The following is an 18,966-nucleotide window of genomic DNA, read 5'->3' as shown; positions in this document are numbered from 1 at the left end:
CACGTGGGGGTCAGCTCGTGCCAGTCCACATGGTCACACGCTACATGCTCAGCACGTACTGGTTCATGTGCATTGCACACCGAGAGCCCAGCACGTGCCAAATACATGCTAAAGGCACAGCACGTGCTGTGGGTTCAGGATTTGCCAAGCCACACCGCTGACATGCTGAGGGCTCAGCAAGCACTACGTCTCCAGGAGAGGCCCATGCCAGCCGTCCCCGACCCCGACACCTCACTTCACATCACTGAGCCAGGCACAGGCTGTACAGACAAGTTATTTACTTCTTCTTATAACCTTGAGCCCTCTTTGCCCTGGAAAGGGGGGTGGGCCAGGGGGCCGGGCCCAGCATGCACCCCCATTTCTTCGGGGGCTGATCCCTCCCCCAGCTGGGCCGGGTCCTGGGGCCACAGCGTCAGGCTGGCAGGGGCGGAGGTAGAGGTGGGAGAGCAGGGGAGAGCCAGTGGAGCCACAACGGGACACACAGAAGCGGGGGCACGGGGACAGGGGCCGGGACCCGGGATATCTGGGTCCGTGGGGGCCTCGCAGGCCTCAGCCTGTCTGCGGGACCGCGGCCTCACAGCAGGCGACAGGCATTGCCCACGCTGTCAGCTGAGGTGTCAAGGTCATGGCTGTAAGGGGAGTCCCAGTCCCTTAGGAAAACGGCCTCCAGCTGGCTCCTCAGGCCACCACGCCCATTCTGTGTCACCAGCAGCGAGGTGCCCGCCGTCTCCGTGAAGTAGCTGCCAGACCAGTTGGAGGTTCCTGCCGGGTGGGGTCAGAGAGTCAGAGCCCACGGCTGTGACCGGACTCCCTTTCCATCCCCCTGGCGGAGCTCAGGACACTCACCGATGTAGGTGGCGCGTTCGGTCACCATGTACTTATTGTGGTTGACGCGGGCATATGGGATCCGGGTCTGGGCCTCATCCGCAGGGACCACAAAGAGTTTCTGAGGGCGAGGGGAGAACGGGAAGGAGCGTGAGATGCAGGGTGGGGCTGGGGACAGGCCAGGGTCTGGGGTGGGGAGTGGAAGCAGGTTTGCAGGACTAGGGACTCAGCTGTTTCCCACACAACTGTGAGAGCAGAACAGGGCCCAGCGGAGTGGGTGTCTGCTACCAGGGAGGAACCAGCTGCCTTGTTTGCCATTCCTTCTAGAACAGCTCCTATTCGTCCTTTGGTCTCACCACAGATGTCCCCTTTTCCAAAAAGTCCTCCTTGACACCCCCCCACTGGGGCAGATGCCTCCCGGGAGGACCCCCCTATCCTGGCCATGATGCTTCCGTCCATGCCTCCTCCGTCTGGGCCCTGCCCCCTCTCCCTGTGCCCTGTCCTCCTGGCTGGACCCACCGTCTCCCCCTCATGGCACAGCCCTGTCCATCTGGGTCGTCCCGGTCAGGTGACAGGTGAGCTCCTTGAGGGCTGTCTTCAGGTCCGAGGGGTAGGGCCGGGGGGGGCACTTACCACCTGGATGTCGGAGTGGGTGTGGTTGTCACGCAGCGCGGCCAGGGAGTGCAGGAAGGCCCGCATGGATGGCTCAGAGTGTCCCCAGCAGCTGACCAGCAGGCGCACCTTGACGCCCCGCTCATAGGCAGCCCGCCGGAGCCCGTCGTCAATGGCGGGCCAGAACCTGGGGGATTCAGAGGACAGCTTTACCTACGGCCTCACCCTGAGGCCTGCTCCAGCTTCCGAGCGCCCTCAAATCCCAAGACCGCCCTATCTCTGGCTCCCAGTTCTGTTCCTGCCTCCTTAAATCCCACGTGCCCCATCCCGTTTCTGGCTCCCACTCCTGCCCCCCAAGCTCCTCATCCTGTTTCCAGCCCATACTCCCTGCTCCCTAACTTGAGAAATCCTACACCGCGCAACCCCTGCCCCAGGCCTCAGGTCCGCCGCCCTGTCCCCAACCCCCCAGTACTGTCATCCTTTCCTCTGTCCCCCCCGGCCCACCCCGTCTTGAGTATCCAAATCCCCCATCCCTGTCTCCTCTGCCTCTCCCTGTGGTTTCCCTTTGCCTGGGTCCCCTGCCTGCTTTGTGGCCTCATCACTCTGTCTCCCACTGCCTCTTCCATTCACGGTGGTTCCCTGCCTCAAGCCCCGTCCATGCAGCAGTGGCACCTGCGTGGGTGGGAGAACTCCATGGTGGGCAGGTAGTTCATGACCGCAACGTAGATGAAACTCCGGGCGTTGTCCACCACATTGAGCAGGGCCTTCAGATCTGGGGTGCGGCCACTGGGACACAGTGGTGGAGGCGCACTCTGCAGGGAGGGGGCAGTCAAGACACGTGCCTTGCCAAGGGTGCCATCATAGTGGACCCCAGGCACAGACAAATTGTCCCAAGCCAGGTCCTGTGGATTGCACTGAATTCTCAGCCTCCGGGAAAGGTTGGGATAATTACCACGTCCATTTTATAGGTGAGGAAACTGAGGCTCAGAGAGGGTAAGTGATTTGCCTAAGGTCACACAGCTGACAAATGGAGCCAGGATTTGAACCTAGGCTGTCTGGTTCCAGAATTCATGCGAGGGGCACCTGGGTGGCTCAGTCGGTTAAGCATTGGACTCTTGATTTCAGCTCAGGGCATGATCTCATGGCTCATGAGTTCAAGCCCCACATGAGGCTCTGCACTGATAGCACAGCCTGCTTGGGATTCTCTCTCTCTCCCTCTCTCTTTGCCCCTCCCCTGCTTGTGCAAGCTCTCTCTCAAAAGAAATAAATAAACATTAAGAAAAAAGAGAATTTATGCTCTAACACAGGGGTTCCTGACATAAGGGTCCTGGTCCAGCACAGACAACATCACCTGGAACTTGTTAGAATTGCAAATTCTTGGCTGGGGGGGGGGGGGGGGGGGGTGGCGGCACCTGGTGGCTCAGTCAGCTGAGTGTCTGACTTTGCCTCAGGTCATGATCACATGGGTTCGTGGGTTTGATCCCTGTGTCCGGCTCTGTGCTGAGAGCCTGGAGCCTGCTTCACATTCGGCATCTCCCTCTCTCTCTGCCCCTTGCCTGCTCATGCTCTATCTGTCTCTCTCTCTCTCTCAAAAACAAATAAACATTAAAAAAATTAAAAGAAAAGAAAAAAGAATTGCAGATTCTTGGGCTTCACTGCACACGGCATACCGAGCCAGGGTGCTGGGACGGGGCCCAGGAGTCTGGGTTTTAACAGCCACCCTCCCCGCCCGCCCCCTGCCCCAGCGCCATGCTTCTGATGCGTGCTCAGGTTTAAGGACCTCTAATCACTTTTGTCCCTGACTTGCTCATTGCTGACCTTGCCTATGTACCGTACCACACCATGCCCTTTACCTATTTCCCTCCATCTTCGTGACAGATGAGCAAACTCAAGCTCTGAAGGGGAAGTGGTAACAGGGGAACGCCTAGCCTTCCTGGCGAGGCCACCAGAGCAAAGGACCCCTGTAAATCATGGGTCCCTGCATCCGTGCCTTTGTGTGGCCCTCCACCAGGACTCTGGGCTTGGCCAGGTCACTTGCTCAGGGGGACCAAAAGGCACCCAGACTGGCCGCCCCAACTGGTGAAAGTCTCAGCAGCTGAAAACAGCAGCGCCTCGTCTACAGGGCTCAGCGTCTGCCACAGGCGACCGCGGATGCTGTCCAAGAGAACCTTCCACAGCGATGGAAACGTTCTATATGTATCTGCACCGTTCGGTGTGGTAGCCGTCTGCCGCATGTGCCTACCGAGCACTTGAAATGTGGCTAAGGCAACCAAGGAACTGAATTCTTGGCCATGTTTAATTTTAGCCGATTTAAACACAAAGAGCCGCTCGCTATCTGGGACAGCACAGAGGCACCGGGGGCTTGCATGAACACAGCTGTACCTCCCTAGAGGTGGCAGGAGAGAAAACCGAGGCCTAGGGAGGTTGGGACCCGGCCCCGGCCCCAGACCAGGCAGAGTGAGCCAGAGTGAGTGGCCAGGACGCCCCCTCCCCATCACTGGGCAGGGTTAGGCAGAGACTGTGACAGGGCCCCTCTTCCCAAAGACTCACTGCCAGGTAGGCCAGAGCAGGGGTTCCGTTGAGACAGATCTCCATCGGTGTCTCTTGATTGTAGCGCGTGTCATAGGGCCGGGGCCAGGTTGACGGGATGGAGCTGCCCGCCTGGCCCAGGTACCAGTAGGCCTCAAAGATCTTGGTCAGGTCCCGAGCCAGGCAGCTGCAGTTGTACATGACCACGCCTAGCTCCTTGACCTGTGGGAAGGCAGTGCTGAGCCTGGGGGTGGTACCCTGGCACCCACGGATGGCATGAACACCCACAGCCCCCTCTTCCACCCCCCTCAGCCTTCCTTCCTGCCCCTTGCCTCTCAACCTCCCCATCTTTCTGCCCCTCCGTCCCCAGCCCCGCCGCCACCACCAGGACTAAAGTCCTAAGATGGGCGTGGATTTGACTGAAGCCTAAGAACTCGCCGAGTTCTGGCAAAAATCCTTTGGTTATTCTGAAGTGCCAGGTTTCCCAAACTTTTGCCCATGCTTTTGTTTCTACCCTCCACAGAACCAGCTCCTACTCATTCTTCGGGCTCGGCTGACAGCCTCCTCCTCCAGGAACCCTCTCTTGACTGCCCAGACTGTGTCGGGCATTCCTCTGGGCTTTCACAGTCCCTTGGATTTCCCTCATTTTTCTCTCTAGTGACGCTGGACTGGGAAGACAGCCACCAGGGATGTCTCAGCCACAGCTGTATCTTCAGCATCTCCCCCAGAGCTGGTGCTGTTAGGGGCTTGGGAGTTATTTGCTGAGGAAATAAAGGATCATTGCCTAAGCTGTACCTTCTTTCCCGTCTCGCGCTAACTCTTACAGATCTTTCAGCTATCATATTAGCTGTCACCTCCTTTGGAAGACTTTCGCTGACACTCCAGACTGGGTCCCCCATCCTGGCCCTGGCCCTCTGGGCTGCCGCACTGCCTGGTGACCAGCCTGCCTCTGCACTGGACTGACAGTTCCCAGAGGTCCATCGCTTACCACCACGTTCCCAGTATCTCCCGGGACAGGCCTGGGCTTAGAGCAGGCACTCAGGGAATGAATAATGAAGGGCAAATCGGTGGACAGGGCCTTGAATGCAGAAGGGCTGGCAGCTGTCATCGGGGATCAGAGGAAACCCCAGGCTTCCGCGGGCGGGGGGGAAGGCAGTGAGGGCTGGGCTGGATTTGGGGATGTTTAGGGAGGCCTGGTAGGAGGTAGGAAGGAAGCCATTGCAGAGACTGGACACAGAAGATGCTGGGATGGAAGAGGGGTGTGGTTGGAGGCCGGGCGCCCCGTGGGGGCGGGGAGGGGCCGGGAAGGGTGGGCGGGCAGGGTGCAGGCAGACCTGGGTCAGGGAGCGCCAGTCCATGTTGGCGCTGCCGATGTAGAAGTGGGTCTGGTCCACCACCCAGAACTTGGTGTGCAGGACGCCATGGGTCAGCTTCTGCATATCCACCATGCGGACCTGGGCACCTGGGACAGACAGGCTGTCGGGAGCCGGCTCGGATGGCCCCCGGCCCGGCCCCCCCCACGGCTGCCCCTTGGCTCACCACTTTGCAGCAGGGTCTGCAGGTCGGCCTGCGGCTGGGGCCCGTTGGGCTTGCTCACGGCGATGCGGACCTTCACGCCTTGAGGTGCCAGGGCCTGTAGCTGCCGGAGGACCTCCTCACCCTGTAGGGAGGGGAGAGCCTCTGAGAGGCTGGGCCCGCCAGCTCTCCCACCCCATGCGGCACCCCCCAAAAAAGGCCGTCTTGATTTTGCATTTCAATTTGTGATCAGGACTGAACAGGCTTTCCATTAGCCGGGACACGGAGAGATGGCTTTACAGGCTAAGCTATGAAAACCTTTCATCTGGTTAATTACTGGTGCTCTGGGCCACACCAGGGCCTCCCTGCCAGTCCTGTCCTTCCAGGGACTTCCCCAAGATCTTGCCTTGGAAGCGTCAAAGCTTGGCACCACAGGGGCCTCCATGCACCCTCTCAGATGTTGGGGGCAAGGCACGGGCTGGGGATCCAGGAAGGTATAGGGCGAGGCCCGATGGTGCCAATAACTGTAAGAACGACAGCCAAGGATTCCCTGGTTCCTACTGTGAGCCGGGCCCCACCCTAAGCCCCTTCACATCTGAACTCACAGACTCCTCACTGCTCTCACTGATGAGGCAGGTCTGAGTAAGATCCCGGAGGTGCAGAGGAGAAAGCTGGCATCGGAGAACTCAGTGGTGAAGTGGGATCTGAACCCAGGTCACCTGCCTCCTATGTCTGTGCTTTGTGCTTTGAACCACTCCAGGGGGAGCCGGCGGGGAGGGAGCACTCCAATCATTTTTAACTTCTGTGATTATGTTTTCAGGCAGTGCTTGAGGAGCCCCGCAATTTTAATAAATGTTAAGCCCGCTTCTGACAAAAAGAGGCAGCAGGGGGAGGAAAACAAGAAGGGACCAAGTCAGTGTGTCTTTCAAGGAAGGGGTCACCTGCCTAGGCTGGTCCTTTTCACATCTTGAGGTTTTATGTTTTTTAAGGGTGTCTGTAGACCTTGACAAGGATATAAAGCAAACGCTGATGGGGGGGGCGGGCGATGGTTGTCAGAGACCATGCTGGAATCTGCATGGATTTATTCTTGTAAGCGGCAAGTGCTAGCTATTGGCCCCATTCTATAGATGTGGAAGCTGAGGCCTGAGAGCGGCGGTGACCTGCCCAAGGTCACGTGGCTGGGAGGCGGCAGGCTGGCTTGAGGCTGGGCTGTTACCTACTCTTCCATTTCATTGTGTGACAGGGTCTGGGCGAGCAACTGCTGTCAGCCTAATCCCTGGTAACCAGACCCACACCCTGACCTTCAGAGGCCTCCAGATGACGGTGACAAACGCCCCCAGTCCAGAGATGTGAAGACAGTTGCTTTCAATCACCTGTGTCCAACCCACTGTGTGAGACGTGCCCATCTGTCTCCTGGGCTGCAGGGGAACCCCCTTCACTCCCCCCCACCTCCCCCCAATGGCTCCCACCGCCCCTGCTGCCAGCCAGGGCCCATGTTGCCAGGTACCTGCTGGGCAGAGGGCTCCTGAGTGTGGGTGTCATTGTTGGTGAGAGTCCAGTAGAAAGAGGCGATGTCCAGACTGCTGTGGGCACCGGCGAGCAGGCCCAGCCAGGCCTGGCTGGTGGACGGGTTGCTCGTGGAGGCATTGGGGAAGTCCAGGCCCTCTGGAATGCTCTCCACCAGCACTGCTCTGGGGGGTGGGGGGTGGTATCAGCCACAGGGGGCCAGAGACAACCGGCTGGAACATGAGTGCTCCCCTGTCCGTCCACGGAGGATATTTGTGTGTGCCTGTACTCACGATTCTGTGCGTCTGTGCATTTGTTCGTCTAGACGAGTGGAAGGCAGGCTGCGCATGCGGCTATTTGTGCGTGTGTGTGTCTGTCCACACATGTGTCGGAAGATGCCGTGTGTGTGTCTGTGTGTGTGCTGGTTTGCTCACAGACACGGACAGAAAATGATGCTGTGGCTGTCATGGGAACAGTGTTGGGGGGAGGGGTTGGGGATGGAGGGAAGGCCCTGTGACGGTGCATTTGGGAGTCTGCGATCAGATCACCTCCCCCTGTCCCAGGCACCGGCTGTGGCTCAGGGCAGTCCCTGCTCAATATGTAAGCATCCGGGTCCTGGCAGGGCTCTTTCCCCCCACTGCCCGAGACCCCTCCCCCGCCTCAACTTACTCGCAGGGGTCGTAGCAGGGGGCTGGGCGCTGGTTGGGCCCGAAGAGATGCAAGTCGCCGTATTCCCATAGAAACAGCTGAGTCATCAGGGCTCCGAAGCCCACGACCGCCAGGATGAGGACCAGCAGGACCCAACGAGCTTTCTGTGGGGAAGAGGAGGCCATCAGCCAGCCCAAGGCGACCAGCCCAGCCCACACCTGAGACAGGGTGAGGGTGGTGGCGGGCTCCTACCTTCTCCGCAGCCTTCCAAGCCTCAATCTCATTCATGGGCAGCTCATTGGCAGGCTCCTCAGCAGGCACCTTTAGCTGGGGAATGGGTATGGTAGGGGGGTGACAGGGCAGCTCGGCAGGGTCTCTGCCCTCCACTGCACCCAGCCCCACCCCACGGGGCCCCAGATCCACCTACCTCCTGGTACATCAGTTTAGGCTTCATCTTGCCAGGCAGCCAGGGGATATGTGGAGCCCAGGCGGGGCAAGTGGGTGTGTCAGGGTCTCCAAACTGTGGGGAACAAAAGCTGGCACTGTGGTGGGGTTTCCGGGCTTTGGGGGAACATCACGGAAAGCAGAGTAGTGTCGGGCTCACGGGATCCATTGGGTCTCCTTGTCTGTAAGCACGGGATCACTGGCATGGGGCCCGCCACCCCAAAAGGAGGAAGCTGACCGCTGGTCAGCAGGGTTTTCGAAATCCCTCAAAGTCTAACGCCTTGCTTTCTTCCCATCATTCCATGGTGCCTACACTGTCCCCCTTAGCGCCCACCCTGCCCCCTCCCCCTTAGCGCCCATCCTGCTCCTCATTATTACGCTCCCTATTAGCATCTTCCCTTCTCTGAGCTCTAATATAGACATTCCCAAGAAGACCACTCCGGATGGGGTCAGTGAAGCCCCAAATCTTTGCCTGGCTTCTCGCAGCCCGAAGACCACCCAGGGAGCATTTTCCAGGTGGCTCCTCTGCCATCACCATTAGGTACCCACCAGACAGCTCAAGCCGGGAGGCCGGAACCATCGGGGCCTCACCGCCAGCCCCCAGCCCATCCCCCGAGCCATCCTCCACCACCTTACCCCGGAGGGGACTCGGTCTCACTCCACAGGCGGCAGCTGCTACCTCCGCGGGGCCCCAGCTTCTGCCCCAACAGGCTAAGCAGGGGCGGGAGGAAGGGGGGCGGGGCCAGACGGGGCTCCGCCCACTGCAGCGGGGAGTCTGCGCAGTGCGCAGGCCGCCCCGGCTCACCGCAGGGAGAAGGGGGGCTCCGGTCCCCCAGATACGGTCCCGCCAACCTGGCCGGGGTGCGGAGAGTACATGGCTGGGGGGTGGGCTTTGCCACCCATATCCCCCAGAGCCCCGGGGTGGGGTAGGGAGGGTACAGGTAAAGAGAAAAAGAAACCCCGCATCTTGTCTACAAACCTTGTGAATTTTTGTACCATGGGCATGTATTACCTAGTCAAAAATAAATAAAATTGTTTAAAAAAAAACCCGTATAAAATGTCAATTATACTCAAAAAATTTTCAAAGCCTTATAAAATAAAGTGGAGCGATCAAGGTTGAATAATATGATTTTCAGAGGTAGCGAATAAAATCAGAAGACACAACTCAAGCTATGGGGTTGGGAAGGGGGGGGATGAGCGGGGTGGTGGAAGGAGACTGTGGATTTTCTGTTGGAGTCTGGATAACTATTTAATTTCTTTAAAAAAAAGCCAACTGATATTTTGATAGGGATTTTAAAATTTTTGTTTCGGAAATCCAGGCTCCGGCTGGAAGATTAAGCAAGATTTCCCATTTCCCATCTCCTTTTTCCCAAGCAGGATTTAAGACCACCGCTGACGAAAAGAATTGAAGAACCCCTCCCCGCCCACCTTTCCCAATACAACAGGGGCGGGACGCCCTCCCCTCCGTCCGCGCAAGAAGTCAACAGATGGATGCAGAAAAGGATGATCACTGAGAGATGCGACAACGTCAGAAGGGGTTGCCTCGAGTGGCATTTGGGGTGGGTGAGGATTGCTTTTTATTGTACGCCTATTTTCTTTTTAAAAATTGTGCAATATAAGCGACTTACAGAAAAGTAGAGGAAAAAAAATCTCTGTGCAGATTAAGAAATAATTATAAAGCCAACACAGGTGTTGCGTCCCACGGCACGCATTCCTGAGATTTTAAAAAAGAAGGAAAGAAGAAAATTGCAAAAGGGAGCTAGGTCCCCCCCCCCCCCCCCGCCCTTCCGCGTTACCGGAGGATCCAGCCTACACTTGAAAGGATAATTTGGAAACCCCTTCACCCACGACGTCAGATCCCAGATTGGCAAGGGCTGAGCACAGCTAGATCCCCTCCTCTCATCGCAGGGAGACAAACGGGGATGGGCCAAATGGATCCAGCAAGAAATGGTAACAGACCAAGGTTATTTGGAACTTCAGAGGTCACCAGAAGCAGCAGAAAACAATCTTAGAGGTGGCTGACCGCAGGGTTGCCAAGTGGGCGAGGGGAGGCTTGGGGCAGGAAACATTTGGCTTTTATTTATTTTCAAAAGCCTTGGTGACAAAGGTTTTATTGAAGAACACGGGGTTGAGGGGTGCCTGGCTGGCTCAGCCAGTAGAGCCTGTGACTTTTAGTCTCGGGATTGTGGGTTTGAGCCCCACTTTGGATGTAGATAACTCTAAAACAACAACAACAAAATGTGGGGTTGGAACCGCAAGCGATGTAAAATTAGGGAAAATAAAGTGAACAAAAACAAAACTGGGGAGAGGTTGGGCACGGAGGTGCGAGGCATGGGACTGGGCACAATGAGGCGGAGAATTGGAATGGCCATTAATACACCAAAAATAGGTAGAAACTAGCATGCACTTCATTCAGATTATTAGTGGCATTTTGGCTTTCAACTTGTATGGTGATTACAGGTCTGAAATAAAGGGTTTACTTTTAATTTCTGCTATATTTTTATCAAAATACACCTAAGGAGCAACTGGGTGGCTCTGTTGGGTAAGTGGCCAGTTCTCGATTGTGGCTCAGGTCATGATCTCATGGTTCAGGAGATTGAGTGCTGCATTCATGAGGTGGAGCCTGCTTGGGATTCTGTCTCCCTCTCTGTCTCAAAATAAATAAACTTAAAAAATACACTTAAGGTATTTAAAAAAAAAAAAAGCAACCAAGAAACTAGTAGGGTGCTCAGGTGGCTTGGTGGTTGATTTAGAGTCTGATTCTTGATTTTGGTTCGTCATGATCTCAGGGTTGTGAGATAGAGTCCCGAGTTGGGCTCTGCTCCCTCTGCCTCTGCTCCTCCCCCGCTCACATTTGTGCTTGCTCGCTCTCTATAAATAAATAAATAAATAAATAAATAAATAAATAAATAAATAAAATGGAGAGGTAGGTTAGACTGTAAGGCAGTTAATACTGTGGATTCCAGAGCCAGATGCCTGACTTGAATATGATCCTCAGTGCTCATGTGACTGTTTGACCTTGAGAAGTGACAATGAATCTGTGCCTTAGTTTTCCCATCTGTAAGATGGGCATGGTGACAATAGTACCTACTTTTCATAAGGCTGTTCGTTGATTTTACACATACTTACTGAGTATCTATGTACCAGCTATTGTTTGAGGCACTGGAAATACCACTGTGAACAAAACAGACACCAGGGAAGACAGATACAAAAATAAGTAAATTATGTTAGAAGGTAATACATGCCACAGAGAATCAGGGAAGTGGGACGGGGTTGGGGGGGAGGAGTTGGGATTGTCAGGAAAAGCCTCACTGAGAAGGGGATACCTGGAAAAAACTTCAAGGAGGGGAGGGAAGGAGCTACATGGACTTTACTTAGAGTGTGTCAAGCAGAGGGAATACCCAGTGCAAAGGCCCAGAGGCAGGAGTGTGCTTGATGTGTACTAGGAAGAACAAGAAGGCCAGTGTGTCTGTAGTGGGGTGGACTGTGAGGAGGAGAGAACAGTCAGAGGGGTGACAGGGCCAGATTGTGCAGGGCTGCCTGGATTGTGGTGAGAAGGTCGGGGCCATGGGTAGGCTCTGAGCAGAGAACAGACATGATCTGCCTAGGGTGTTGTAGTTGGTTGACTGCTGGCCTCAAAAAAGATATGTCCAATATGGCCATAATCTCCAGGACTTGTGAATGTGACCTTAGTTGGAAAAAGGGTCTTTGCAGAGGTCATTAAGGATGTTGAGATGACATCATCCTGGAATATACGGGTGGGCCCTAAATCCAATGACAAGTATCTTTAAGAGACAGGAAGAGAAGAGACAGAAGACCACGTGACCAGGGATGCCGAGATTGCTGAGATATGCCCACAAACCCAGGTATGCCTGGAGTCACAAGAATCTCCCCTAGAGCCTCAAGGGGGGTGTTGGCCCCGTCAACACCTTGAGTTTGGATGTCTGGCCTCCAGAATGGTGAGAATACATTTTGGTTGTCTTAAGCCACTCAATTTGTGGTAACGTGTGATAGCAGCCACAGGAAACTCATTCGTGTGTTTGCAGGCTTCCTCTGGCTGTGTGGGGAACAGACCTGTGTGTGTGTGTGTGTGTGTGTGTGTGGTACAGCCAGCGGTTTGGGCCCAAACAACTGCCACGGATAGTGCCCCAATAGCTGATCTGGGGAAGGTCAACTTGGGAAAAGGCCAGAAAGAAATGAAATGAACGAACGAATGAATGAATACATACACTGCGTGTTGCGTATTCTGAACATACACAATTTGAGAAGGGACTCCTTTGAACTAAAGGGATTAATACCTCTCAAGTGTATAGAATGGACACGTGAGAGGTTCTCAATAAATGTGATTGTGTCAAGGCTCCTGACAAAAAAAGAAAAAGAAAAAGAAAAAAGGCACCATTTTCCCCCGGCCACCCCCAAGACAAGATGCTTTTTATTGTAGGGCTTTAGTGACCATTTAATTTTTTAAATGCATAGGACTTGTGTGGAAATTAAATTATGAGGCTCAAGCTCTTAGCTTGGGTGCCCTTTCCTCCATATCACAGTCTCCAAAAAAAAAAAAAAAAAAAGCTTTAGCTGGATTAAGTATCCAGCATCCCTATCCCGATCCCTGGGAGGAAGGGGACGCAGGGCAGGGGGAGATCAAAGGTGGGAGCAGACAGCTAGACTGACAGAGCTAGGCTGGCAGGTGCTGGGCATTTTCCTCAGCTTGGCTCAGTTCCTGTGTTGCCAGTAACCCAGAACCCCTACGGGGTCCCTGGCCAATGCCCAGGTTGATCCTTATGCTCTGCTTCCTTGGTCATGGGATGTACCTCTGTCTGCAAGGGTGCCCCTCCCAGCCCAGAGGATATCCCTGGTCCCTTGGCTTGTGCCCTGCCTGCCTTAGAGTGTGACACTACAGCCCACAGAAAAGGAGGAAGCAAAACCCACTGGGTTTCGGAGACACGTGCTGGGTCACAGCTCCCTGAACACCCCTCCCTTGGGTGGGGGCAGGAGATTTGATCCTTCCTCCATACCAGTGTTTTACGTTGCAGAGCCTAGGGTTCAAATCCCACTTGTCACTCTTACTGAGTGACCTCAGGCATGGGGCTTTACCTCTCTGAGCCTTGCTGGCCCATCTATAGAATGGGGATCGTCTCATGGGGCACAACTCATGGGTGGCTCAGTCGGTTGAACGTCTGACTTCGGCTCAGGTCACGATCTCATGGTTTGTGAGTCTGAGCTCTGCATCGGGCTCTGTGCTGTCAATGCAGAGTCTGCTTTGGATCCTCTGTCCCCTCTCTCTGCCCCTCCCCAGCTTGCACGCATGTGTGCATGCACTCTCTCTCAAAATAAATAAGTAAACTTAAAATTAAAAAAGGGTGGGGGATCATCTCATACTCATCTAGGGGGTGGAGGCTTGGTGAACTCTGAATGGTTTAAGGGGTGGGTCTCAGAGTCCTACCGCCCTGGGTTCAGAGCTTAGCCATGTATTCCTGGGAACCAAGGCTCCCTTCTCGGAGCTTTACTTTCCTCCTCAGACCAACGGGGAAACAAATATACCAACCTCACATCTGTCAATGAACCCATCCATGGGAGACAGGCAGCATAGCAAATCCCCCAAACAAGCTTCTTGGTGACATCTGTGTATCCCCTAGTACTCTGTACACACTTTTAGCACAGATAGACTTATGTGTCCCTTAAAAAGCTAAGTCTGTGCCCAGCACATCACAACCACTCAATAAATGTTTGTTGGCAACAGAAGAAATGGGGTAGAATGGAAACCTTTGAAAAAAGAGGTTCACAGGGGTCTCTCTAGACCCAGTGACATTTTTTTATACACAATGATAACCAGCTTGTGCTCTAAGCCCAGAGCAGATGGGTGGGTGCAGATTACAGCCTTTCAGCCTGAGAGTAAAATTCAGCTTAAGTTTGATTCAAGCCACCTGAGAGGGCAAAGGAGGGTGCAGGGCCAGTTGGCTGCTGAAGCACCAGACTACACCACAGGAAACATTTACAAACCTATGGGCCTTCCATATGGTTCAAAACAGAAATGTTCTTGTGTTTGAAGGAGCTGATTTTCACTTGATTGTGCAGACCCCTTCGGACTGAACAATCGCCTGAGGTCAAGTCTACAGAAAACGGAACAGAGCACTGGTTTTGTAAACTTTGTTTTGTTTTGTTTTGAGCAGTAGAACCTTTATTTCAAAGGACCTTTAGAAGGTGCCCTTCCTAGGGAGAGAAGATGCTTGGTCTGAAAAACAAATGGGTAAAAAACAACAAAATACATCATGATTGGTGAATATTTCTGAGTTGGAACTCAAAAATCTAAGCTGTCTCATCCCTGCTCAAAACCGTTCTGTGGCTCCCCACTGCCCTCAGGGCCAAGGGCAAACTTCTTACCATGTCCTCTAGGGCCCAAAGCTGTCTCCAGCTCTCACTTCATGCCTGAATTTCAGCTTTGGAAGCTCCCTGGCCTCCTAGATGTTTCTCTCCAGGGGTCCCCAAGCCCCTCACGCCCACCATGTCCTCAACCGTCCTTAGCATCTCTCCCAAACCTGCTGCTCTTCTGGGTCCCCATTTCAAGGACAGCTATCCTATTCATCCTATGGGTCTCAGCCTATGTGTCACTTCTTTCAGAAAGCACCCCTCCCCACCCACCGCCCTGACTCCCCTGGAGTCCTGGGCATCGTCCTGGACCCTCCACAGCTTGTCTAATTGGCATCCTGAAGGTCTCTCCCACACACACCCTTTTTCTCCCCTCCACAGCCTCGACCTGCCCTCTGGGATCGAGGGATCCCACTCCCACTGGGATCCCCACTCCCGCCACCTCCCTTGGTTCCCAATCTCTATCCGACCCTTTTAGTCCCCCTCCATCTGAATGGAAAATTGTTCCTTTCCCGCTCAAAAACCTATGCCCCCCACCACCCCCTGGCATCCTTACGACAAAGTCTCAGCTCCTCACTGTGCTTCCCAGAGCCCCGAATGATCTCCCCTTAATAACCTCTTTGGTTTACTGTCTCATGTATGTCCCATCCATATTTAATATCTTTCAGTTCCCTGAACTGAAACCACACTTTTACCACCAAACACTCCCACAGCTGCTCCTCCTGCCCAGCACACCTTTCTCTCCTCTTCCTGTTGCTCATTCCTATCGGCTCATGTGCCACCTCCCCTAGGAAGTCCTCCCTGACTCCCGGGCTGGTCCAGAACCACCCCCCACTTTGGGTTCCAATAGTCCCTGGGCTTCTCCATCCCACATGACCTTTCTGTTTCCCCAGCCCCAGCCCTGACCGCTCTGTGCTGTCACGGCCTGGTGATGGGTTTGTTTCTCCCACTGGACTATGAAACCCATGAGGGCAGCGCTGGGCCGTCTCAGTCGCTGCAGTGTGCCCATTACCACCCAACACAGGGACAGTAGGTATCAGTTCATTCATCTAGTCATTCAACTAGTATTCAGTGACTACTCACTGATAAGGCCTGTGTAGAAACTGGAAAGATAGCACAAAACAGAAAAAAACAAAATCCTAGTAAAGATGACATTCTTTTGGGGGAGTGAGACAATAGATAGACGCATGAAGCATATAGTATGTGCCTTGGAAAAAACAAGTAGGGGAGGGACATAATAGCCTCACAATTGAAAATGGTGGATGGGGGTGCCTGGCTTATTCGGTAGAGCATTTGACCCTTGATCTCAGGGTCATGAGTTCAAGCCCCGCGTTGGGCGGGGCGCTTACTTAAAAGAAAAAAACCGCTAAGTGTTAGGGGTGCCTGGGTGATTCAGTCGGTTAAGCGTCCAACTCTTGATTTCGGCTCACTGTTCGTGAGATCGAGCCCCACATTGGGCTGTGCGCTGGTGGCTTGGAGCCTGCTTGGATTCTCTCTCTGCCCCTCCCCTGCTCGTTCTCTCTCTCAAAATAAATATTAAAAAAAAAAAGAGAGAGAGAGAGAGAAAGTGGTTGATGTCTCAGTTCAAAAATAACACCACCGCACATCTGGGGGCAAGGCACTGTTCTCCCCATTTCGGATGAGGCAGTAGGGTTCAGGGAAAACTCTGCTCGGGTTGTACAATGTCAAGTCTGTCGGTATGGAGTTCGAACCGGGGCTCAGTTCTGTTCCAGGATACCACGATGTCGGAAACCGATTCATGAATGTAACATACAGGCAGAATGTCTTTTCCTTGCCACCCGGAGGGAGGGCAGGAAGTGGGGTGAGAGGGCAGGGCCCCTTGTTACTGAACCGAGCGCTGCTGGAAGCACTTTACATATTCAGTTTCTCACCGAATTAGCCCTTTCCTCAGCCCCATGTGACGGATGAGGAAACTAAAGACCCAGAGAGGTTAAGTCATTGGCGCAAAAGGACACAGCCAAGAAACAGTGGAGCCAGGATTTGACCCTGAGCTGCCTCGGGGCCCCAGGTGTAGACAGCCGCCTCTCCTGTTGTTCATCATCTGTAGATCCGTGGCTGTCTGCCACCCCTCCCCACCAACCCCAGCAGCACGTGAACCAAGAGGTGGCACTGGCTTCGCAGACACTCTAGCAACATCTCCTCTCCCTCCCAGTCTTTGAGGGGGACGTCGGAAGCTTTCTCCAAATATAAAGGATATGTGAGTGCAGCTTTAAGCAGACAGCTCTGGTGCTCCTTCTGGCCAGGCTGCTCTGGCCGATCCATCCTTGGTCGAAGTTCTGGAGCTGCTGCTGCTGCCGTTTCATGTCACATCGTGTCACATCAGATTGAGTCTCTCTTCTCCAAATCCTCCCATGGCTCCCGTCTCACTCAGAGTAAAGCCAAAGTCTTGTCCACGGCCCATGACATCCAGATGATCTGCCGCCTCACTCCTCTGGCTTCATCCCCACCCCTCTCCTCCCTCACTGGCCTCTTTGCTATTCCTTAAGTATTCTACGTGTGTCCCCACCTCAGGCCCTTTGCATGTGCTGTTCTCTCTGCCTACAACGCTCTTCCCCGTAGAGCCTCGTCACTCTCTCCCCTCCTTCATGTCTTTGTTCAAATATACCATCTCAGAAGACCTTTCCTGACCACCTTATTTGAAACTATAACCCTTACCATGCATTCCCATCCCTCTTCTTTTCTCTTCCCCCTTCTTCTAACACATCATAGAATCCACTTACCTGTCTGCTTGTCTTTGACCCTTGCTAGAATAGAAACTTCATGGGTGCAGGGATCTCTTGTCTGTTTTGTTCACTGATGTGTCCCACCATGCCTAGCACAGTATTGGGCATGTAGAACATGCTTGATAAATATTTGTTGAATGAATACCTTGTGTTTTTATTGCCATATTGCAGATGCAGCAACTGAGACACAGGGATGTTAAGCCACCTGCTCAAAGCCATGCAACTTTTTAAGTACTAAGTGCTAGAACCAAGATTGGAACCAGCGTTCCAGCCCCCAGGCACACATTGCTAACCACTGTCTCACACTGCCTCCCCAAGGCAAGTTGAGTGAATAAGATACTTACCTCTCTACCTAGGCATTCAGGGTCGCTGAGGTTGGACTGAGGTGTGCCGGGACCTGCCTCATCTCTCTGTACCCCCGATTCTAAAAGTCAAGGGAACCTGGGTCTAAGCTAGCTAGTCTCCCCCCACCCCACACTACTCCTGGATTCTCACTACAGCGTCGGCTCAATGCTCTCGTTTTGGGGGTGGCAGATCACTCAATCCACCAAGGCAGAAATAGGGATTAAGTATTTACCCAAGCAAGGTTTGTGATGGCCGATGGGCCACCCCCTCAGGTGTGGTGACGTGGCAGAGATGAGAACATGGAGACTGTGACGTGGGGTGGCGTGGGTGGTTGCCATGGCAGAGGGTATCATGACACAGGGAGTGTACCGACACCATGGGAATGATGAGGGCACCCGAGGGGAGGGGGGGGAGGTGACAATGAAGAGGTGATGAAGGGGACCGCGTGAGGGTGAGGGTGACATGGTTAATAACGTTATTAGTCCAAATCTCCACATCAGGATGAGCATATCACAAGAATAAATTTGCAGAATCCTCATAATCGTCCTTGATGTAGGTGTCCTTGTGTGCGTTTTACAGATGAGGAAGCTGAGATTGCAAAGGTGTGATCAGGTGGTCAAGGTTACCCAGGGTTTAGCGGTGGAGCTGTGATTCTGGCACACGCCAGGATGGGACTCTAGCCCATACGGTGGTGAGTATGTGAGAGGTGACACGGAGAATGACGGCAACACGGAGGCAAGAGAAACAACTGGAAGGCAGAGTGGCTCCTTATCGGGAAAACTAGAAGCATGAGGCATGGACGGTGACTGTTAGGAAGCAAAGGTGACATGGGAGGAATGGAGTGAACATGACACAAGGGAAGGGTGACTGCGATTTAAGGAGATGGTGACAGGAGGCGTGTGAAGGTGACATGGGGGTATGATGACGACTTCAGTGAGGACTTCATAAAAGAAAAATAGCAACAAAAGAAGAGAGCAGGTGACGGAAAGCAATGGTGACTTAAAGGGGGAAGACTGCAACGTAGGGTGGCAATAGGGACTTAGAACGAAAGCGAATTAAGGCGGCTGACAGCGACATAAGGAGGGTGACGCCGACAGAAGCGGGGTGGTGACGATTTAACCGGGGCGCGACACAAGGGGAGGAATGGCTACATAAAGGGGCACTGGATGACAAAAGGGAAGAAATGAATTACGGCGGGAAGGACAACATGAAAAGGCTAACAGAGGCGCCGCGCCCCCAGATCGCACAGTACCTGCACTCCGCGTCTCCCACTCCGGGACCCAGCCCCGCACGCACCTGGCCGGCTGGAGCCCCGCCCGGCCACCCCCGCCTCGCACAGGCGCACTCCAGCAAGACTGCGGGCTAGCAGGGGCTAGGCATGTGCCTTTCTCATTGGCTGCGCTCCTCGCTAGAGCGGGGCGGAGCGAAGCGC

The 18,966-nt window shown here is 54.1% G+C and overlaps 1 protein-coding gene across 3 annotated transcripts; it reads right to left on the bottom strand.

The window, feature by feature from the left end:
- Positions 1-263: 263 nt before the first annotated feature.
- PLD3 (phospholipase D family member 3) lies at positions 264-18,927 on the bottom strand. Of its 3 annotated transcripts, none has more exons than XM_047835538.1 (12): positions 18,787-18,927; positions 8,063-8,155; positions 7,888-7,962; positions 7,657-7,799; positions 6,989-7,172; positions 5,506-5,626; positions 5,301-5,428; positions 3,988-4,188; positions 2,110-2,249; positions 1,459-1,624; positions 847-946; positions 264-762 (listed from the first exon to the last, which is right to left on the bottom strand). In XM_047835538.1, the coding sequence occupies exons 2-12, from the start codon at positions 8,087-8,089 to the stop codon at positions 575-577; spliced, it is 1,473 nt and encodes a 490-aa protein (XP_047691494.1). In that variant the 5' UTR covers positions 8,090-8,155; positions 18,787-18,927; the 3' UTR covers positions 264-574. The 3 variants fall into 3 exon arrangements, with proteins under 3 accessions (XP_047691494.1, XP_047691495.1, XP_047691493.1); XM_047835539.1 differs by lacking the exon at positions 18,787-18,927 and adding an exon at positions 8,716-9,054 and having other exon boundaries at positions 8,063-8,261; XM_047835537.1 differs by lacking the exon at positions 18,787-18,927 and adding an exon at positions 8,716-9,053.
- Between the last annotated feature and the right edge of the window lie 39 nt (positions 18,928-18,966).

This window comes from Prionailurus viverrinus, chromosome E2, assembly GCF_022837055.1.
Source record: "Prionailurus viverrinus isolate Anna chromosome E2, UM_Priviv_1.0, whole genome shotgun sequence".
Lineage (NCBI taxonomy): Eukaryota > Metazoa > Chordata > Mammalia > Carnivora > Felidae > Prionailurus > Prionailurus viverrinus.
This window is presented reverse-complemented; position numbering and strand designations above follow the sequence as displayed.